The following is a 23,740-nucleotide window of genomic DNA, read 5'->3' as shown; positions in this document are numbered from 1 at the left end:
TATGCCCTAATGTTTGTTGGTATGTGGCATGTGTATACTTGGAAGGATGTGAGGGCTAAATATCCCAAATTTAGGCCCAAAACCAAAAGGTGGTACCAAAAGGAGAAACAACCAGTGGATATCTTCCTAGCATTAATTGAAAACCCTATGGGAAGGAGACCAGTGGGGTGAAGGTCTGGGACTAAAGCAAACTACTTTGAAGAACAAGCTCCAAAGGGTTTTACTTCTGAGATTCTGCTGATTGCTTGTATACAGTTGGGCTTTCACATATCCTGGGGAATGTCTTCATTTGTTTGGGAGGATGAGAGATGGGACTCGATATGTGATCTGCTCAATAGAGACTGGGAGTAGTTGTGATGTGGTGATGGTTTAAAAAGACCTTTTTGTAAATGGCTTGGTGTTTATAAATATATAATTATTATTGTTCCAAAAAAAAAGAAAAAGAAAATGACACATGTGAAGAAAGTCTTCGCTTTCCAACTTTTGGTTTGGGGATATGTAAGGTTTGTGAACTTCAAAAGTTCTTCTCTGCCCTAAGGTTTATGCTCTCTAATTAATTAATTATCGACACAAATCCTTTGGGCACATGATTTATACTCTAAGCCTTATTTGCTTTTTCTTTATAAGTGGCATTGTGACTTTACATCCGAGTTCCTGTCTGAAAAGCTTTTGGCGATGGCGAGCTTGGGGTTGGGTTACACTGAGCTTGGCCGCACGGGGCTGCTTGTCAGCAAGCTTGGTTTCGGTGCCTCCCCCCTTGGTAATGTTTTCGGGGCCGTGAAGGAGGAAGACGCCATTGCTTCTGTCCATGAAGCTGCTCGCCTTGGCATCAATTTCTTTGACACTTCTCCGTAAGTTCTTCTGGTTTCATGTGGTATGCAACATAAAAAAATAAGTACTATAAGGTGATACAAGGAGAACCAGTGCAGAGAACATTGCTAAGGCAGTGATCAAAGGGCTAGAAGAAGTGTGGAAAGCCCATTTAGCCATATCTGACATCTCAGACAAAGCGTATTGGGATCGGAAACATGTGCCAATCCGTGTTTGGAAGATATAAATCTAGAGAATGTTCATTCTGATAATTTAGTTCAGCTGCTTGCTGATACGGAGGTTGAGGGCATTAAGGCTGTACTAGAAAGGTGGTAATCTATTTATTTGGGTATGCATCATCCTGAGCATGGGTGGATGTGCAGGAAGTAAGAGTTTAGGTGAGTGCTGACCAATTGTGAGTAAGGCCTATCCAAGAAAGGAACAAAGGCTCGAGTTACAGTGTCAAGTGCACACTCTCTCGAGTGTGATGTGGACATGCTTCTACCCATTGGCTAGCTCAGAGGTCGAGTATGTGGTCCATGCACCCAATGGGTAGCCAAGTGTGGATATAGTTATTGGGTTATTGTGTGAACAAACTTAGTTGGACATTATTATTAGAGTTGGTAGAGTTAGTAGTCAACTCATCAACATTAGACACTACAAATAGGAGTCTAGGCTTTAGCCATATTCATTCATTGATCAATCATCAATCATCATTAATTCATTGAGAACTTAGGAGTAGTGCTACTATTGAGTATCTCTATTCAGCATTGTATATACTTCATGCTAATAATACATGGTAGATTAGGTCATGTTTCTCTACTATGTATCGAGCATGAAGAAGAAGCAGTTTATGCATGGGTTTAAGTCTTTAATTAGGTGCTAATCGCAATCAATCAATTCATAAACACGCTTTTGCAAACACTTTTTTTTAGATTGGTATCAGAGTGTCAGGTTTTGATAGCAAAAATGCTATAATTTTTTTCTCTCATAAGGGCGTGGAGATTCATCAAGAAGAACCCCATCATCATTAACGTTTTTACTCAGGTTTGCGTTTTTTTTCATCAGGGCTGCATTTTACAAATTTTGTATTAGATAGCTCTTGTGTGTGCAAGGAGCGCTTAGCCAAAGGGCAAGAAAGAGGGCCAAATACACCAAGTAGAGGACGGATAATGCAAGCAAACAAGGTGGCCTGTTGGTGCTGCAAATGCAGCCAGATTGGGGTGGAAGAGGAAGCATCGGGGAGTCCATTGGTGATGAGTACTCAAAGGCCAGATCTAGGAGAGCATAAGGGTGGCCAGGTTCAACAAAGACAGAGTCTTATTCAGGCTGCAAGACAATACACAGTAGGTTGCCATCCATAGCAACAAAACGCATTAGAAGGGTGGCCAGATTCAACAAAAGTGTAGCCCTATTCAGGCTGTAGGACGGCAAATAGTAGGTGGCATGGTAGCATTGGCAAAGACCAAGGTGAAATCACCTAGGGTTGTGAAGTAGTCGAAGACTGAAAGCGTTGGTTTAAGAAAGGGAGAGCTTCCAAGACAAGCCTAAGAGTAGCCTAAAGAGCAAGGTTCCACGGAATGTGAATGCACGCTCCTCTGATGGAGCAACAGACGTTGGGAAGTTGCTGAGGAATGGAAGACCGAGGAAGCCAAACGCAGGGCTGAAGAAGATTGGCATCGTGTAGAACTCATGGCTATGGAGCATCAACACAAGCAAGCTATGCAACTCTCTAGCATTAGCAGACACTGACAACCTTATAGGCCAGTTTGATAGCGGCACTTCCCAATATGGCCTTGGTCCCAATTCCTCCACCACTTCATCCACCACCGTCATCCGTGCTCAATCAAACTTTAGTAAGCAGGATATTAGCAACATTGGTTGAGTCTTCATGTAGATTAGGCCACAGGGGCACCAAATTATATATGGGACACCTTTGTGTTTGACCTCAAAGCCAGATTCCTTTTGAGGATGAGTTTTACGGACTCCCCCAGAATGGATCACCCATGTTGACTTACTCCAACAAAGTCATTACCATGTCATAGCAATTGGGGAAATCTGCGGAAGAAACATTGAAGCAGTTTCTGAGGGGGTTGGATACCAACATGAGGTTTATCGTGGGGAATTTCAAGCCTCAATCTTTATTGGGTATTTTTGGGTTAGTTGGTGTGGACACCCTCTATGGGTGTGAACAACCCTTATTAAAGTCTAGGTCAAAAGATAAGGCTTGATGCTTATAAAAGCATGTACTTGAGTGGTTCTATTATAATATGAAGTATCATTTGAGTTGTGCAATCTTTCTCTCTTGAGCTTTGTCATCCCTCTCTCTCTCTCTCTCTCCCCCACATGCACACACTCACCATGGCTACCCTCCATCCACCCTAGTCATGGCTTGATCCTTCATCCCTCTCTTTGCATGTGCTCCATCTTGGCACCATGAATGCTAATATGGTATTAGAGCCACCTTAGCCACATCTCATCTATGCGTTTTTCATCAGAGCTACTGCCATCATCATGCTTTGCTGCATTTTTTTTCCCATATGAAGATGTGCGTTTTTTTCATGCTATGCTGCATTTTTTTCTCCATATGAAGCTCTACGTTTTTCTTAGCCTATGTTGTGTGTTCTTTTTTGAAGCTATGCGTTGCTATCCCTCTTCATGAGATGCTTGCATAGCCTGCAACCATTAACGCAAGCTACAGCCTGTACAGCAGAAAACACAGCACATCCACGGGTCAATCAGCAAAACACAGCCCATCTTCAGTGCAACAAGGCGTCCTGCTTGGACAGCAAAACGCTCGGGTTATCTTAGGCTCAAATCAGGTCTGATTCAGCCCACAGTGCATTTATGCAAAAACGCACATCATCTTAGCATGTAGGAGAAAAAAGCAAGGTTCAAGAACTGTTAACACCCGGTCGGCCTGCAAGTTAGCCCTCCACACCAACTTTTGTATGCATCTTGGTCAGAATACAATCAGGTTTGCAGCAATAGGCATTATGTGAAAGGGGACAAAGGGCTTATTTGAAATATGGATAAAATCGTCAAATTGAAGCCTCCTCCATCGAATCGGAGCTTCTACAGTGCCATGGAAGGTCCAAGTATCTACATTGGGTCATCATTGCCTTTTGCATTGGCACTGGCATGGAAATGTTACCAAAAGAGACTACTCTTCACCGACGTATGCCCGAGGGGAAGTTTTTAAAACTTTTGCTAGTTCCTCTTATGTTTTTGTCGCGCGTTCTCTACCCAAGAAGTCCCCTAAATTTGAATATTTTAGTCATGGGTTCTCTACCCGGCAAGTGTAGGGTATTTCAGAGTCTAGTAGTGTGCCCATTGGTGTGAATACTCCCTTAGGGTGTGAACAACCCTTATTAAAGTCTAGGCCAAAAGATGAGGCTTGATGTCTACAATGTACATGGTGGAAGTATTATCATAATTCATTCATCATTGTGTTTTGCAATCTCTCTCTATTGTGCTCTCTCTCTCTCTCTCTCTCTCTCTCTCTCTCTCTCTCTCTCTCTCTCTCGCCTCTGTCCCTAGCCCCACCCTTTGCTCACGCACTGTGCACTGGCACCCTGCCTTGCCTACGCTGCCCCTTCCCTAGCCCTACCCTCCGCTTGTGCACCTGCGCACTAGCCCATGCTTGTGCTGCCTTGCCCTGCTCTGTTCGTCGCCACCGTGCTTGTGCAGTTGTTCCTTGCCGCCCCACATTGCTCCGCTCTGTCCGCCACTGCCCTGCTTGCTTGCGCTGCCCTACTCAGTTCGCCGACGTCCATGCATCGCGCGCATCCCGCCCCACCTTGTTTTGGTTGCGCCGTGACCCCCCTGTCTCCCTTTTTCCACCCCCCCTTGTTCAGGCCCCCAAGGTAGCAACATAATCCTCTCTCTCTCTCTCTCTCTCTCTCTCTCTCGCACTGAGATGAAGAGATCCTGGAAATAGGAGGCCGTGCATTCAAAACCGAATACAAACATTGACAAGATAGAGAAACACGTGCTCACTAGCTCGGAGACGCTAGAGAAGCTGTAACTCGCGGTGCTCGGGGGACTAGGGCCTTTGACACTTGTTGATACCATCAATGCATATTAAAACATTTAAACTTGGCCACAACCTTAACACATATCCATCATCACTTTGCATAAAACATAAAAGCTAGACAACATCCACAAATGCTGAAAATGGAGCTTGCATATGTGACACCACATAGAGGCCGGAGTGGGTCGCCCCCCCCCCCCCCCCCCCCTTGGAGTATTTTATTACCCAAGGAGAAAATATCATGTACAAGCTTTGAGGGCCTTACTCTCCCCATAGGAGATGCCGGATTATCCATATACAAATCATAACACAACCCAACACAAGGCAACCATAAAATTCAGCCGGTACATGTTAGAATGCAGCGGAGATGATAACCAAATCTGAGAACACTAGAGCAAGAACAGTGCAGAAAATAAAGAGCACAAGAGAATGAGAGAGAGAGGCGTGTAACTTTGCTCTATATACACAAGATCCCGGAATATACAAGATACAATGGTGTGGGGGCCATGGGGCCATTTTATATGGCCCCAAACATGTAGTCGGCCTGTAGAAAAGGCAGCCGATTGGACCTAAATGTCCACGACCAACTATATCCACCAGTCGGCCAGCTGTACACAGTCGGCCAGCATACAAGAGAGGTCGGGGACCAGAAGGAGCAGTCGGCCAGCATCCAGGACACCCTGACCAGCAGTCGGCCAGTGTCTGGATCAGCTAGGAGCCACAGAACTACCTCGCACACCTGGTAAAAATAGGGAAAAATATGGAGAGGGGAAAAATGAGAAAACACCTAATACGGGCGGCCACCATCTGCCGTATAGTCGGCACTCGCCCCAGCAGAGGGGAGATCCGGGATCTTCTTCAGGCCCGCCTTCTTGCAGATGTGGGCAAGATCCTGGACGTACAGCTATTGGGCCGTGGACATTACCAGATCGAGTTCGAGGCCGCCCAGAGTGTTGCCAAGGTCCTTGCCATGAGTCCCCTTGACATCAGGGGTGCTCGGGCTTTCTTCAGACCTTGGCAGCATGGATTTGACCCAGCAGCGGCGGAGCAGGGAGAGCGCCTTTTTCATGTTACAGTTTGCTTCGCTGGACTCCGCCGAGAGTATCTTCCGCTCCTCCCCAGGCTTGGAGCATTGGTGGGCTCGGTACTAGAGACTAGCCCCTCAGCTGCTTCAGTGGTGGCCAGAGCAGCTGGGCTACCTTCGGTCAGAGTGTTGGTGTCTGACATCTCCTCCCTTCCTAAGGTCATTCAGCTACCTAGGATAGGGGGGGGATGGATAGATCAGAGAGTGGAGTTCTCGGGGCTCCCGAATCAGTGCTTCATTTGTAGGCAGGTCGGCCATCTGGCCAAGGCCTGCCCTCGCAGGAGACCCCGACCCTCACCACAGCAGCAGGCTACTGATGGCCCGCCCACAGATTCGGCTCGGCAGGCTGCCTCCGGGACACCTGCTCAGGCCACAGAGGCCTCGGAATGGCAGCCTGGATAGGGGCGCCGCCGAGGGAGACTGCCACAGCAGCACGCCCAGAGACTGCTGCAGGCTGCAGCAGCAGCCACAGTCTCAGCCTCACTGGGTTCTCGTGAGGAACAGCTTTTCTCCCCTCCAGGAGGAGACCCCCGCGGCGACGACTGAGGACCAGGAGATGCCAGCACCCCCTCCTTCACCCCCCCCACCCCCGTCCCCTCCCACCGCCTCGCTTCCACCATCGCCTCCTCCCGTCTCCGCTCCGGTTTCGGCAGCGGCTCCCTCTCCACCCCCCTCGCCTCCCCCTCCTCCCCCTCCGCCCGCCTCACCTTCCCGGGAGGCCCTGGCAGTTCCCTGGCGTTCACCTGCAGTCCGGAGAGCGCTGAGCACTAACCTCGCTCGAGCATCACAGAGGAGACCTATGCCGATTAGGGCTTCACGGATTTCATCTATCCGCAGTCGGCTGAGTCGCCTTGGCATTAGACAGCGCTCGGAGGCTTTTGATTATACCTTCACACGGCTTTTTGGAGCAGTGGGCCCCCATGAGCCAGCACCCATCCGAGTTCATGTAGTGATACCTCCGGCCCGCGGGGAGGAGGCACTAGACTCAGCGGTGGCCTTCTCGTTCCCTCTATGTGGCCCTTGCGACCGGGAGTGGACTCTAGAGCTCGCTCTCAGCACTTTGAAGACTCAGGCAGTTGAGTTTTCTCATCACATGAGCGATCTGGAGGTGACAGATGTGATAGGCCGACTTTGGGAGTTGGCTCATTTTTTCTTGGATCCCAGGAGTGTGGATACCTCAGGGATTCGGCATTTGGTCGTTCGCATAGTGGCAGACTTAGCACGCGACCCTGGATATGTGTGTATACACGAGGTTGCTTTGTCAGAGCGGGAGGCAGTCGCCATGGTGTGTCGGGGGAGACTTCAACATGCTTGAGGACCCGGCAGATAGGGTGGGAGGCAGTCATGTTACAGTGCACGGCACGGAGCTTGCAGCTTGGGACCGGTTTTGCATGTCACTGAGGATCACTGATGCATGGCAGCATGGGGCTTTCTCCCGGTCTTAGGACAGTCTTAGTTTCTCTCGGTCGGATCGCCGGCAGGGAGGGACTAATCTATCACGGATTGATCGCTTTTATGTGGGCGACTGGTTAGGGGAGCGAGGGGGCTCCGTCGGCATTCTCGCTGGCACCTCATTTTCAGATCATGTGCCAGTTATCTTGACATTGTAGGAGAGGACACGGGAGCCCAGCTTGCAGTTGAGGATCCTAGAGAGGGTACTTACAGATCCCAGTCTCGCCGAGGACATTGAGAGGATCTGGCATGATAGTCAGTGCTCTGACCGGGATGCAGCGGGCCAGTGTGCCCAGGGACTCATCGATCTTAGCTCTTTTCTGCACGCTGCAGCTTTGACACGGCTGGGAGAGATTCGCGAGCGGGAGCATCGGCTGAGACGCAGCCTTGCTTTGCTACAGCGCCTTGCTTTGCTACAGCGCCTTCAGGAGCAGCAGCCTGCATGTGAGTGGGTGGCGTCCCAGCTGAGCCAGGCACGCCAGGAGGTTCGAGAGGTAGAGGAGCAGAGACATGAGTTTTACTATCGTCGTCAGGCCTCTCAGTGGACGTAGCTTGGTGATAGAGTGATTGGAGAGTTTTTTGAGATCACTGGGCCCCGTCATGCGCAAGCAGGAGTCCGCCAGCTTGGTAGACCGGATGGATCGGTAGCTACTGGCTCGGGGAGATCAGAGCCATTGCCACTGCATTCTATAGAGACCTGCTTTCAGCGGAGCCAGCCTAGATTGAAAGAATAGACAATACAAGTTGCAAATTGATTCGGATTGCATCTTGGGATCTGCTACTCAACGAGCTTTATCATGTCAAAAGGGTGGTGTTTCTACCTTACACAACCCACTTTCAAAATCTGCTCTTGAAGCTCCAACACAAATGATGTGGATAATTGATGAGTACTCAAGTAAGGGCCATGGCTGGCATGTTTCAACTACTCTAGTTGCTGCTCAAAGAAGGCCAGGCAAGAAGGAATTATCAATTTGGCTACCCAAAGATGCGTACAAACTGGTACCATCTAGCCCAGTTGCTAAGCCTCCTAAAAAGCACATCTTTTCCAAGCCTAAACCTCGGATTGTTACTCGTTGGGTCCCAAAATATGTTCTTAAAGCACAGGGCTATTATGAGGGTGCAACAGCAATTTGGCTTCCAAAATGCCATGGTTTGCTAGGGGTAAAAGAGTGTATCAGAAAGATTCCAAAAGCCATCCTTGGTTTTCCACATCAGTGGGTGCAAAAGAAATCAACACAAACTCTTCAAGATAGGATAGGTGGCTGTGATAGCACCTACAAATCCACTTGTGTTGATCTACCTAAAACATGTATTGAAACACCAGTTGTCCCAATTTCTCCTTGTTACACAATTCCACCATCAACTTGTGTATCTAAGACAAGTCCAAATGAGTCTCCACTGAGGATCGAGATGTTTGCAGACAGACTGTGTGGGCCCATGTGCAGAGGAGGGTCACAGACCGTATGCGTACAGTTCTAGGTGCGCCTCTGTCAGAGATTGAGCTTGCCGAGGCCTTGAGGGTCCTGTCGCGACATAGTTGCCCAGGGGAGGACGGACTGACGCCGGCCTTTTTTATGCGCTATTGGAACCTTTTGGGGCCAGGCCTCCGCAGGGGCTTTCAGCATGTTTTGGACACTGGGGTGATGCCGCAGAGCTTTTCAGAGGGCTTGATCTATCTTATCCCCAAGGGGGAGGGAGTATCAGATGATATTCGGCATTGGAGGCCTATTACGATCCTCAATACTGTCTACAAGGTCTTAGCAAAGGCCTTGAGTTTGAGGATCCAGCCGTTCCTGGGGGAGTTGATTCATGCTACTCAGACAGGATTTGTCAAGGAGCACAGTATCCTTGACAACATCTTTACTTTCTGGGAGGCGACGGTCCGAGCTAGATTTCTTGGCGAGGACTTGGTCGTGATGCTTCTTGATTTTGAGAAGGCATACGATAGAGTTGATTGGGGTTTCTTAGAGGGCACTATGCTTCGCCTGGGCTTTGAGCCAGGATGGATCAGAGGGGTGGCAGCTCTGTATTCCACAGCTCGCAGCCAGGTGTTGATTGCAGGAGGACGGGGGCCGAGTTTTGAGCTGACCAGATCAGTCCGTCAGGTGTGTCCCCTCGCCCCTTTTCTTTTTCTCTTCTTTGCGGAGGCTATGAGCATGTATTTGACGGCAGAGGAGGTTGGTTTGAGAGGACTTCAGCTCCCAGTCCGGGGGGAGGACCTGCTTGATGCTGAGTTTGCAGACGACACGGGCTTATTTTTGCATGGCCAAGAGGCCAATCTTCTTCGGGCAGAGCAGTCGCTCCAGGTTTTTAGTGCAGCTTCGGGAGCATTGATCAATTGGCGCAAGACAGTGGCCTTTTGGATCAGTAGTGCTCCCACTCCGGCATGGAGCCCGGACCCCGGTTTTAGATGGATTCCTCCAGGCACAACAGTGCGGTATTCGGGATGCCAGATTGGCCTAGATTTGTCGCCTGAGCAGCAGATTGCCCTGCTTCTTCTGAGCATTCGGAAGAACCTTTTGTATTGGAGTACAGCTCGACTATCATTGGTTGGGAGGGTGGTGGTGGCAAATCAGGTGCTGTTAGCGACCATGTGGTACATTACGTCTTGCTGGATCTTCTCGAGCTCTTGCATCAGCCAGGTACAGAGGTTGATCAAGAACTTTCTGTGGTCTGGGCGGGACGGTCAGCCAGCTCGGGCAAAGGTTGCATGGGCAGTTATTACACTTCCGGTGGCTCAGGGAGATTTGGGCATTATAGATCCAGTCGATCAGAGTAGAGCTTTATTGGGGAAGCTTATCGTTCGGGGGTTGCTTCCAGGCGCTGAGCCTTGGAAAGAGCTCCTCTTGCAGCGACTGCAGGCTCGGGCGCCCCCAGAGCAGGGGGCAATTGGGCACCAGAGATTCGCTGGATCTTTATAGAGATGAGGAGGATAGGTCTCAGTAGAGGATGGGAGGACAGATTTGCTTTGAGTATCCTGAGAGCTTGGGAGTTGCTGAGACCGGGGCTCTCTCAGCGACCTCCTTCTTGTGTTGAGGAGCGGGCCAGACAGCCGCTCATCTGGAGCCCAGCGGTTCGCACAGAGCAGGGTCATATGCTGGGTTCTCGGCCTCGGCTAGCCTGGGGGCCTTTAGCGGCAGGCCCAGCTCGTAGTTTTGGAGACTGGCAGGCCTTCTGCAGTCTACCAGAGGAGATCGAGGTGGAGAGGCTGAGTCACTTCAGAGGGGGGTTGATTATGAGGGATGATATTCAGGAGGCACTCACAGAGGAGTGGTTCACGCCTCTCGAGCCAGTGGCCCCACGGTGGATGGGAGCCTTTACACAGTTGGAGATCCTGATTGCTGTCAGAGCTTGCACTGAGGATGGCAGTTGCCTCTACTATGAGATTCAGGATGAGGGCAGACTCCAGAGAGTGGAGGTGGAGTCGCCTTTGGTTGCAGAGTGCACCTTTCAGAGGATTCGGGTAGTGGCCGCCGCTTCTTGGAAGTGGCATATTGACCCTGACCCTGCTGATGTGCTCCCGGATTGGCTCATATGGGCATATGCAGTGCGCCCCTTGGCCCGGCTACAGTGGGATCCCGGGGAGTACGAGTGGCATTATCCTTATGCATCCCTTGAGGCCATAGAGATCACCTTTTTCCAGTATACTGTTCGGCTGGCGCGGCATATTTTGACGGCGAGGAGGACGGTCTCTCCAGCGGCAGCGGGGCATTGGCGACTACAGGGACTCTCATAGGAGTTCCTGGAGGATTTTTGGGCTCGGCTCTCGGCTAGTCGACAGGCCCGCAGGATCTCGACTTTTCAGTGGCTGGTCGCCCACAGGGGCTCAGCAGTTGGCACTTGGCTTGTTTACAGCGGTCTTCCGGCGGCCTGCGTCCGATGCGGCCACCCTATGGAGACACAGAGACATTGCCTTTGGGATTGCCCTCAGGCGCAGCAGATTTGACTGTGGATGCTACGTATTCTGGCCCCCCTCTCTCCAGAGGGTATGTTTACGTGGGGTGCCGCTGCTTGGTCGACTTCGTCAGGACCTGCTATGGGCTATGAGATGGAGCAGGGTAGTTAGGCCATCAGATTTATTAGAGGCCAGCCTCGCCTGGTTCCGGCACCGGATTTCTCGTCCGCCAGCTGGACACAGGAGAGGGATTTACGATGGGAGCTCCTTAGCAGCCTCACCATTTGGTTCACCTGGAGGGCCCGGTGCTTTACGGCCTTTGAGGGGAGATTGGAGCCACCAGCAGAGACTGTACGGGGGATTTGGCAGGAGTTGATCCACACCCTGCGAGGACAGTACGACCGCATCCGGGGAGACTCAGATGAGGCGATCTTACGGCGCCAGGCCTTTCACACCACTTGGCGCTGTGGCCCTTTCTACACCTTACACACGGGATCCCCTCGTTGGCACTACAGGCCACCTGTTAGGCTCTTCCCCCCCCCTATTGTATGATTTAGCGTCTCAGTTCTTTGTACTGATGCTTGTATTTTGCAGCACCTAGGGAGAGTCTCCCGGGCTGCCATGCTGTATTCACTGCTCTGTCTCTCTTATGAGCAGGAGAGATCTTTTGTAGCCCTACGGGCGTTTTTTATATAACTAATGAAAGGATCTTTTCTCGGAAAAAAAAAAAAAAGCACCCTAGCTCCATTGTAAAAATATATCTAATTCATTGCTGTTGTGCTGGTTCGAATACTCTCTCTCTCTCTCTCTCTCTCTCTCTCTCTACCTCTCTCTAGCGTTTGTGCACCCTCTCTCTCTCTTTCTTTGCCAGCGTTTTCTCTCATCCTCTCTCCCTTAGCATTTTCTCACTAACGCAATACTGCTTCCGCGTTGTCAACTTTGACAGCCAATTGCCTCCTCGCTTGAAGGTTATGAAGCATCTGAGTCCATCATCTCTAAGTGCACAAATGCTGGAGTCTTTGCAGCTGAGGCTGAAGAATCAGCACTCTTCCCAGTCCGCTTAGGACACTTTCTCCAATAGTGGCCTTTCTCGCCACAATCATTGCAGGACCTCTCGGCCTTCAGTTTCTCTCGATCCGTGTTAGGCTAGAAGACTTCTCCGATGAAGCCTTCCCTTTGCCCCTGTTGTTATTCCGAGCCTTTCGACCGTTGGCTAGTTAAGGCCTCCGAACCTCCGCTAACTGTTGGACTGCTGCGTTTTTGCTGTTGGAGGCTGAAGTGTTGAGGATAGGGTTCTTGAGAGATTTGCTTTCTCTGTTTCTCTTTTCCCACTTTCCCTCCCTCTCTTCTTTCTCTCCTCTTGCTGTGCACAACTTCAGAGGAGACTATTTGCTGTTTTTTACAGCCCTCTTTCTTAAAGAAGGTTTCTTGTCAGAGGACATGGCTTCAGGAGATTTCTCTAATGCTGCTCCTTCTACCGTTCATACCCAAGCTCCCTCATTGCTACGTGGATCCCCTGCTCTCGCTCCCGAGGTGGTTTCTCTTTCCAATCTTTCTTCTTTGAGTTTCTCTCATCCAGGTCTTGCTCTCATCCCTACCCATATACCATCCTGCAATCCTTCCCAAGTCGGTGACTCCATGAAGCTTACAACAACCAACTGTCATACAAGGTCTTTCTGTCAAAATACGCAGCGGAAATGATAACCAAACTTGAGACCACAAGAGCAAGTAGAGTGCAGAAAATAGACAGCACAAGAAAGACAGAGAGATAGGCGTGTAAACTCTTCTCTATACACAAGATCCCAAGAAAAACTGAATGAATACAAAGTGGGGATCATGGGGCCTATTTATATGGCCCCATGGATGCAGTCGGCCAGCACATGAAGTGCCACCAGCCCTCCACGACTGGGCAAAGCCAGTCGGCCAGTAGAAAAAACACCACGACCTCCTCTGATCAAGTCGGCCAGTCTTCAGGAACACATGAGTGCAGTTGGCTAGCATCAGAGGCTCCTGCCAGCATGTGGCATCCACCCACACCAAGGAAAAATGAGGAAAAAATACGGGGAGTGAAGAAAAATGATAAAACACCTATACAGGGCGGGCACACCTACAACAGAGGCCATGGTGTCTGATTAAGACAGGAGATGACTTCTAACACCCCCTCTCGAAATCAACCCAAGGGAGCTGGAGTGCCGCCTGAGCAAATCGTGAGATCGCGACTTCGTGAAGAGGTCCACCGTACTGTCCTCCGTCGAACAGAACTCTAGCAAGATGTCATTAGCAACGATCTGTTCACGAACAAAGTGCCTGTGGATGACCATGGGTTCCTCCAGTGTGGAAGCCCAATCTTGCAATGCAACCTCTGCAACCTCACCACCTCACAAGCAGCAATCCAAGCAGCCCGGTACTCTGCCTTTGTCGTCGACAAGGCAAAAGATGACTGCCTCTTACTGCTCCATAAAACTGCTCCTGGGCCTGAAGTAGATCTCCTCGTGTCCGGATCTCCTCCCCAAACTGAGTCACTCCCACTGTGGAGTCGGACTCCATCAATCAATCCCCCTCCTGTGTACAAGAGTCCATGATCCTTCGCATGCCGCAAAAACCACAGGATATGCAATCCTGCCTCCCAAAGAGTCATCTGCAACCATGAGCTCAACAGCCTCATTAGGAAGCTCCCGTCCAATTTGGTGTCTATCAACAAGATCAATGAACCATTCTGCTTCTGAGTCAAAGAGGCATCACACTGCTCACAAGGATCAACACCTGTTACGGTGTAAAACCAAGTCATGGAAACCTGTTGAAGACCATGCAAGGCCTTCTGAAACGTGTCAACCACCCCCTCTGAATCTGGAACCACAAAGCTTGGGGTATGCACCTCCTTCTGCAAGTAATCAACTGCCACCTGCCTGGCTTTCCGAAAGGTCTCCATGGAAAGAACATCCTCATCTACAAGAGGTTCTTTGTCCCGAATACTACGAGACATCAGAGCATAAGTGACCTGTTCAGTTTCCTCTGATTGACAAACACAAGAACTACCAACATCAGTACTGGAGAGTTCGTGTTTTTGTTACTATGACTCGGAGCTAGCTGATGATACCGCCACATGCATGTGTTTGTGCTTTCTGGACTGCCTTGGAGATGTTTGTTTGGCAGTAGGAGCCCACCATTAATTGGCACAAGTTAGTGGGATTTTGGATCAGTAATTCTCCGTCGGCAAATTGGGGTTCTCTTGGATTGAGAGAGGATGCATTGCGAGATGCCTTGGTTGCCAAGTTGGCATTGACAACACAACGGTTTGCTCCTGTGCTCGTGAGCATTAAAAGCAAACTTGAGGATTGGAGTCGTAGGAAGCTTGATTTGGTGGTTAACCAAGTGCTCCTGGCCACTTGGTTTATCACTTCTTGTTGGGTTCTTCACAAGGGATGATGCATTGGCCAGTTAGGTTGCTTCATAGGATTAGATGGCACAGTATACACCAGGACTAGAGTTGCTTGGGAAACCATTATCCTACCCAAGCAAGAGGGGGGATTGAACATCATAGACCTGAAGGTGCAATGTAAGGTGTTGCTTTCTAAGATACTGTGAGAGGATTTCTTCTTGGCACTCAGCCATGGAAGGACTTTCTCATGCAGCAGGTTACAAGGTGTACTCTAGTTAGGGGAGGTGACTAGAGATACAGCCCACATTTTATCTTCTCAGATGCAAAGTATTGGTCCCCATCCTCCCCTTTGGTTAGATCCCTTCTTCAGGCTTGGGATTGCATGAGGAGGTTCTTGGTTTGCATACCTCCATGGTCAGTAGAGGAGGCTAACAGGCTACCCATTATGTGGAATGACTTGACCTTGGATGAGTATGGTAGAAGTCTTGGGGTAGCTATGCATATTCAGTGGGCTGGCTGGGAGACGCTCTTCCCCATAGTGCTGGATTGGAAGAGGCTTAAAAACCTCATGGAGGACCATAGAGGGGTGCTTATGCAGCATCTGAGGGGCACTAGTTAGAGGATTGTGCAGATTGATGCTGCCATACCCAACCACTGGATCACAGGCCACGTGGCACTTGCGCCTGCCCACAGGCCTGTACATGCTATCCTACAGGTGAGGTATGTCACAGATACCCCACTTTCACCATACCTGGTTTTTGTAGACCTAGGGTTCCTGTTATTGGTGAAGATATATTTTGATTGGAGATTGCATGTTTTTTTATAATTTTGCAATCCTGTCTGATGAATGTCTGAGACACTTAAGAATTTTCCAACTTCAATATGGTTATGCTGCATGTATACCTGCTTTGAGGACTGTATTTGCAGAGCTGCTGTTGCACTACATTGCATCATTCATTACTTGAATTTTTAGCCACACGTTTTAAATGTAAAGGGAGCATGAACCTTGTTGTTTATCCTTTGCGGTCTTGTTTCAAGTAGCATGTTGATCAGTTAGATACATGCATGTGACAAAGTGTATACAATGGCCTTGCTATTTAGCAGCTCTTTTTCTACAGGTACTATGGTGGCACCTTGTCTGAGCAGGTGCTTGGGAAGGCACTTAAAACCCTTCCTTTGCCTCGGGAGAAGTATGTTGTGTCATCCAAATGTGGTCGCTATATCGATGGATTTGACTTTAGTGCAGACCGTGTGACTAAAAGCATTGACGAAAGTTTGAAGCGCTTGAACCTTAGCTATATTGATATCATGCAGTGCCATGACATTGAATTCGGGTCACTTGATCAGGCATTGGATATTTTTACCTTTCTTTGCATGTTTTTCTTCATCCTCCCTCACATGTGGTTATTGATTCAAGTGCATTGAGTGTATGTGTATGCATGTGTGCGTGTGTCTCGGATTCAGTAATTGTCTTGCCTGTGGCAGGTGATTACGGAAACAATCCCTTCTCTGTTGAAGCTCAAAGAGAGTGGAAAGATACGTTTTATTGGCATCACTGGCCTTCCTTTGAAGGTGTTTCAGTATGTACTCGATAAAGTGCCAGTGGGAACCATAGACGTGGTTCTTTCTTACTGCCACTACAGCTTAAACGACTCTGCATTGGAAGGCTTGTTGCCATTCTTAAAAAGCAAAGGAGTTGGGATTATAAGTGCGTCTCCATTGTCTATGGGCCTTCTCACAGAAAGTGGGCCACCATCATGGCATCCTGCCCCCAAAGAGCTGCAAGTATGTCCTGAACTTATTTCTTGTTGCTATGGGTTCACCCTTAGCCTCCATAGTCCACCTCCGCTCCACACCCCCCCACCCCCCATCCCCTCTGCGCACAAAAAGAATCTACCACCCCGCTACAAACATTATGCTGTACTACCCTCTCACCAACCCCCCCACCCCCCCCTCCTGCGCACAAAAAAAATCCACCACCCCACTGCAAAAATTATGCTTTATGATATGTATGCATATATCAGAGGGCTTCAGTTATACTCCTGTTCTTGCTAATACAGTGCTTTATGCGCTTTTTGTTCAGTCTGCCTGTGCTTCAGCGGCCACACATTGCAAGAAAAAAGGGAAAAACATCTGCAAACTGGCATTGCAGTATGCCCTGAAAAATCAAGACATTTCAACCACTCTTGTTGGAATGAACTCTGTGGAACAGGTAAGGGTTTGAAAGGTTCTGTACTCAATTGGATGCTCTTTGTCCTGCTTATACTTAGAATTATAATGAGGTCCTTTAACTTTTTCAAGCTTCCTTAAAGGCCCTGTGAGCTGCAGCCCTGGTCAGCCTTCAGTTGCTGTCTCTACCTTATCCTTCACACAAGCTTTGATGCGCATGCCATCCTCTGCACCCTTGGATCAAGTGGCCATAATAGAATAAGTAAGTGCAGTGTAACAGGAAGTATAAATATTATGAGGTGTAGTGCAGCAAACCCAGGCACAAAGTTTTCCTTTTTGCTCACAACATTGATACTCAAAGTGATTGGAGCATAAAGCTTTTACTGCTGCCATGTTTGTACAGCAGATGGTCTTCTGGCATTGTGCCCTTGTTATATCCTCTGTATGTATGGGATTTTTCCTTAGGTGGCTAATTGAAGCAGGGATCTAGAGGGATAGGCGAGTGGCCAACGTGCATGGAGGAATGCCAAGGGAGATTATTTTTTTTATGCTTTTTGTTTTTCTTCACCCTTTTGCAAGCATGACTTTTTCACCTTCTTTTGCTGGTTGCCACACGTCTACCTCCCTGCAACTTTCTTCTCCTCCACTTCAGCCCTTTTGTAGTCTACCTATTCTCCCTTCTTCTTTTCTTCTTCTTCTTCTTCTTCTTCTTCCTCGTCCTCGTCCTTGTCCTCATCCTCGTTCTCGTCCTCCATCTTCTCCTTCTTCTTCCTCGTCCTCGTCCTTGTCCTCATCCTCGTTCTCGTCCTCTTCCTCCATCTTCTCCCTTCTCCTTATCCTTCCCTTCTCTTTTGGAACTGTGTCATATATAGTCTATAATTTTTTAATATATTATTTTTGAAACCCTGCAGTTTTTTCCTCGCTAAGGATAAAATGTGACTAGATAAATGCTTTTTTTTTTTGAAACCTTGCAGTTTTTTCCGCTGAGGATGAAACGTGACTAGATAAATGCTTTCCCCCCCCCTTTAAAACCTTGAAAAGTTTCTTGTGACTATAGATCAAAACTTCTAAATCGTAGTTCTATCAACTCATTAATTGGTTCTTAGAAGAATTCTTGAACAATCCCATCTGCACAAGCAAAATGGGTACTTTCCTCCTTGCTTTGTCACCTAAATCTATCATCTACCTCCATGACCATGAGAGAGAGAAATGAAATGAAATGAAATGAAATGTTATATTAACGTCTTCAAAAGGCCATAATGACCTATGAGACCAAAAGTTACATCATGGTGGATCTGATACAATGTCTGGATAAAAAAACCCAGAAAATGAAAAATAAAGATGATACTACTGGCACCTAGAAAATGAAACTGGAACTGGAAGGTACACTATGGAGGTACCTCCATCTCATAATATGTGCCGCATCGGACACTGGCGGATCTCCTCAATATCCTCTGTGGTCAGCACCCTGACTGGGTGTCCCGCATGCCTCGCAAGAATAATCCGAATCTGCCGTTGCAACCTCCGTCTATGCTGGGATGCCCTCCTCCGTAGTCGTGGGCGTCTGGACCACCCAAGCTCAATCGCAAGATCAATCAGTGTACCCCTGGTGTGGGCGGTATCCATGTCCTGCTGCTGCTGTGGTCCATTTGGCGCAGTGATGGCTGGACTAAAGAAGTCTGTAATGTGCCTCTGAGTCTGGCTCTCTGTGCGCCTAAGCAGGCTATCTCTATGTCTCCGCAACTCAAGCAAGAACAATCCCAAACACCTCTGGTCCTGGTACCCCATGACTCTGGAAAGTGGTCCAAAACCCTCTCTGAATAAACAGTGGAAACGACCACGTATCTCATAGTATGCAGTACAATGGCATATATAATGCAGCTCTGTCTCTGGCTCCCTATGGCATACTCGGCATATCCTGGCCTCAGCTGGTATACCTCTATATCGGCCAATCTCAATCTCAAGCTGGTGTGAGGATGTGCGAATCTGACCAATAGCACATCGTACTGCATGAGACAAGTGTACATCCATGTAACTGGTATACCTCTATATCGGCCAATCTCAATCTCAAGCTGGTGTGAGGATGTGCGAATCTGACCAATAGCACATCGTACTGCATGAGACAAGTGTACATCCATGTAAAGAGAGAGAGAGAGAACCCAGTATTATAGCTCTGTGTTTCCTCAAAAAAGAGAGAGAGAGAGAGAGAGAGAGAGAGAGAGAGAGAGGATAAACATTTCATTTTTTTTTTCCATTTAAGCGTTTTGAGGTTTTGTTTTCAACGTCATTGAAGAAACCGGGAGGTTTTTGAAAAATCAATATTTTCATAAATTATATATATTAAATAAACATTTAGAAGCCACTTAAAAACAGTGTAATGATGAAAAAACACATACACCATAAACTTCAAAACATTGAGAGTTAAAAACATAAAAGTCATGATATTTCACGCCATGAATTGATGTATGCCATATATTCATGAGACGTGTAAGACATCATGCATAGTGCAACTGTTTGGTGACTTCAACTTCATGGAGACATCACTGATCTTCTTCACAACAAAAAATGGGCAGCTTCGCCCATGGGAGGACAGCCACTACTCCCATCAAAGCCAGCTCCAAAGGTGCAATGGTTGATGGAGTCTCTAGCCATTGCATGCCACCTCAGCTTTCCACCATGAGGATTGCCTCATGGAACATTCGAGGCCTGGGCGGTGCCTACTTTTGACGAGGCACGCAGAGGATCCGGGAGGAGCTTCAGAGAGAACTGGTTGGTGGTGGTGATCTTGATATTCTCATGGTTCAGGAGCATCATCTCAGAGCAAGCAGGACCCAAAGCTGCTGGAAGATCCTTCCCGGCAGCAGCAGCCACACATTCTGGTGCCCATCCCTAGGGGAACCAAGGAGGAGTATGCATCTTGAGGAGCTAGACTCTTGTCCCCTTGGTGGAAGAGTAAAGCATGATCATCCCCGGCCGTGCCCGGTGGCTGATCCTATGCATTGGGGAGACCCAACTCGGGCTTCTCAACATCTATGCCACGAATGGGATTGCTGAGCGCACAACCTTCTGGCTTCAGGTTTGATAGCCTATAGGGAATCCCCATGGAAGAATCTTGGTGCATGGGAGGAGACTTCAACATGCTTGAGGATGCCAAGGACAGCACTGGTGGATGCCCCAACTCGACAGAGTCTCTGGCCCCGAGCGGCACCACTTGGGAGGAGCTTCTCTTTTACATCTACGGCCAGGACACCTGGCATCTTCCCGAGTTCCCTGCACTCAGGGCAGCCTCCCTTCTCCTTCTCCGACCGACATGTCGAGAGGCCCACTCTTTCACATCTTGACTACTTCTATATGGATGAGTGGGGCTATGACAGGGGATGCATGTTGGCATCCTCATAGGCACGCAGGGCATTAAGAGAAGAGCAGGAGAGGAGCCTTTGATGCAGATTAGTCTCTATTCAGTGGCTTCATGAGCAGATCTCGAGCCTGGGGGAGCAACGGACTGAGTACATATACCACACACGGGCTTCCTTCTGGACCCAGGAGGGGGATAGGGTCTCCCGTGAGTTTTTTGGCCCACTTTTGGCAAGAGGGGATTCGAGCTCTTTGCCGACCAGGCGGATCTATTGCATCATAGCCTCAACATGTTTGGGAGGTAGTCTCAACCTTTTACAGCTCTCTGCTTACTGCCGACCCAGATTCCCCTCAAAGAGAGGTGGCTCGACAATGAGTTTGGAGCCACGTTCAGCCTTGTGCCTTGGAGCACTTACGGACACACTCGGATATTCCCTGTTCTCTGACATGGAGCTAGCAGCCGCACTGGAGGCCCTTCCGTGCAGGAAGTGCCCAGGAGAGGATAGTCTGCCGATTTCCCTCTTCCTTGGCTATTGGGGCTTCATGGGAACAGGCTTTCAGGCTGCTTTCAATGAGGTTATGCAGACATGCTTACTTCCCGAGTGCGTGTCCGAGGGTCTTGAGGGTGGTGATGGCCTGGAGATTTGAAAGTGGAGACCCATCACCTTCTTAGGGACATCTAACCCAAGCATAGAGCATTCTAGATCAAAACCCGCGAAGCCTAAGGAAATCTACATGAGAATACACTCTGGCGTCCCATACCACCAGAGACACCTCATATAAAATCCTTGTTAATAAGCATTTGATCATAGGTGAGATGGCCAACTTCTCCCCCTATATCATAGCCTTGAAGCAACCGAATTCCCCATGAATACCAAGGTCAAACCTTAGGTCAACTTGAGGGTCATTCTAATCCATAAAATGTCAAGGATAAAAGATACCACCACACCCCAATTTGTGTCTTGGGCTCGCGTAGTCAGCACAACTAGCTGTCTATAAGTCTTCTGGAAATCTTGGCCTAGGCGTCTCTTAGTATGAACAACTCCACAAGAATCTCCAAGTATGAACAACTCCACAAGATTGCCTGATTGGGCACCATGTCCTGGGTTATGCCAACTTCCAACAACACTGCTTGTCACACCAGCCACCTGGCTATCCGGATAATACCAACGGTTCATGGTAAATCTTGGTATCCTTCCCGCATCCTTTAAAAATCCATGTCTACTAATGTAGAAAGCATGCAAGACAATAAATTGCACCACAGTTCGGCAAAAGACCTCAAAAAAATTAAATTTTATGAATGAGGGAATGTACAAAAAATATTGTAAATACAAAAATCACGATTTAAGGTTTGTGAAGTCAAAACTATTGAGCTCTTTCCTTCTTTCTTCTGAAATTCATGAACGTTCTTTCCTTATTTCTTTTGAAATTCAGCAATTGTTGGATGACACCAATGCATTTGTGAATTTTGACATGAATTCCACGTAGCAATAGCCTCCTGATACCACTGGACAACCTCATGGTTATCTAGTGGTGAAGGCACGGATCACCCATCAACTTGGGCTTTGACATCATCTACCCTTGCGGGATACTAGATAACGGCTCTTGACTTGTGATCTCAGCATCATCATCCCGCATGGGATCCCTGATAACACTTTTGTGATCACCTTCCAACACATCAATTGGCGGAGGATAAGGTCCGAGCCAACCAGGTGGCTTCACGTGCTCGAAGTCCTCTGACTTCACGGAATTACTGTCCATTGATTCCATATAAATTACTCTCCATGAAGTTCCGCCGAACTTGCGTACTTTTCTTGGAAAAAGCGGTAGTAAAAGATGAGGTTTTACGGCTTGGAAAGAAGTGAGAGAGTAAAGAAAGGCTTGAGAAGAGGCAAACAAATCCCCCGTGAACTAATGGAGACCGGCACCAAAACCATGTTCCGTGCACTTGGAGAGCCTTTTCTGAGATGCTTGAGAAACTTCGCCCCTCCTTTTTTAAGAAAAGCTCAAACCCCAGCTTTTTTAAAGCTTTTAATACTTTGCCTTAAAAAGCATGGCTCCTTGCTTTTTATAAAAAGCTTAGCCCTTTGCTTGATAAAGCTTTATCCGTACCTTTAAAACAAAGCTTTGCTTTTACTAAAAAAATTGTGGCCCCTTGAAAACACACATTACGCCATGCTTTTCAAATTCTCCCTCTACCATCTCTCCATCCACGCTTCTCCCTCTCCCTGCTGTTCAGATCCACTCGCCTGCCCCCGGTTGTTTGATGAAGGATAGGGCTTTTTGGGTGTCCCGCTTTCCATAAAAGGTATCAAACTTTACGCTTTTCTCTCCCGGCGGCTTGAAGTCCACTTTGCTGGTTGAAGGCTCTTTTGCCTTCTTCTCTTTTGCTAGGCCTGAGGAGGCTCTTTTGCCTTCTTCTCTTTTGCTAGGCCTGAGGAGGCTGCATCTGATAGAGCGGGTCTAGGGGTAACTTCTCTCTGTCCTCCATGAGTGATGGATTGGGTGGCTTTGGGTTCTTCTCCAATGGTAACCCCTTTACCTCGTAAATATGCTTTGGCAGCTCCCACACCTTCAGCTTCAATGGCCTGGTCTTTGATAAAGTCTTCGAACATCTGAGCTCTTCTGTAGTCTTATTCCTTCTTGGATCTCCAAGCTAGGAACTCTCCATCTTGAAGATACTTTTTGAACTTTTGAAAGTCTCGATATTCAGTTGATATCATGACTGTGGTCTCATGAGAGACACATAGGCGGCCTTGGATCCCTCCTTGATGCCCTGGGTTGGCTTCGTAGTTGTTGCCCCTAGAAAAGATTTCTTCAAGAGAAATCTTGCTCTGATACCAGTGTAAGCCCAACTAGGCATGCAGTGACAGACTCAACCACGTGTCCAAGAGAGAAAGATATAGAGAGAGAGGGGGAGAGAGAGAAGGGAATAGGGATCTTGCACAGTACACCACATTGAACGGGGAGCAGGTCCCGCCCCCTTTCAGGAATTTATTCAGGAACAACCCACGGACATACTGGCCAGGATCAATACAATGAATGAATACAAAAAAATAGATATGCCGATGTAGGATATCCAAGTCGATGTCACAAGATCTCTAATGCCGAGCACACCACGGGGATGATCCACAAGTATCTCTCACCGGGCTAGTACCAAAGCCAATATCCAATGAATCCAAGTCCAAGTTCCAAGTCCAAATCAAATCCAAAACCAAGTCCAGATCAAGTCTAAGTCCAAAATCCAAGTCTAAATCCAAAATTCAAGTCCAGATCCAAATCCAAGTCTAAGTCTAGATCCAAGTTCAAATCCAAGTTCAAGTCTAGGTAATCTCCACAATTCCTATAGCCTTGTCCATGAAGAAAACCATGGAAAAGCTCTTTCTCGCAAGAAAATTGATATAAAACCTGTTTTAATGGTTTTTGGGTGACAAAAGCCTCCAAAAAGCAATTTTTAGGGTTTTTGGAAAAGTTTTAGGGTTTCTGAAATTTTCTGTCCATGCAGCCTGTGCATGTCTGTACAGTTCCGTACGGCTGTACGGATCCGTAAAGTCGTACACGGAA

The 23,740-nt window shown here is 48.2% G+C and overlaps 1 protein-coding gene across 1 annotated transcript in view; it reads left to right on the top strand.

The window, feature by feature from the left end:
- The first annotated feature begins 526 nt into the window (after nucleotides 1-526).
- The window catches only part of LOC147627112 (NAD(P)-linked oxidoreductase superfamily protein), a 66,825-nt gene continuing 43,611 nt past the window's right edge, over nucleotides 527-23,740 (top strand). Inside the window, exons 1-4 of the mRNA XM_086815693.1 lie at nucleotides 527-851; nucleotides 15,772-16,000; nucleotides 16,139-16,438; nucleotides 16,737-16,865. Of these exons, the coding sequence (XP_086671819.1) occupies nucleotides 676-851; nucleotides 15,772-16,000; nucleotides 16,139-16,438; nucleotides 16,737-16,865 (834 nt within the window). The 5' untranslated portion in view covers nucleotides 527-675. The remainder of the gene's footprint in view (nucleotides 852-15,771; nucleotides 16,001-16,138; nucleotides 16,439-16,736; nucleotides 16,866-23,740) is intronic.

This window comes from Cibotium barometz, chromosome 21 (assembly GCF_041138505.1).
Source record: "Cibotium barometz isolate CiBa-2024 chromosome 21, ASM4113850v1, whole genome shotgun sequence".
NCBI lineage: Eukaryota > Viridiplantae > Streptophyta > Polypodiopsida > Cyatheales > Cibotiaceae > Cibotium > Cibotium barometz.
The sequence above is the reverse complement of the archived record's forward strand: the minus strand, read 5'-3'. Positions and strand labels throughout refer to the sequence as shown.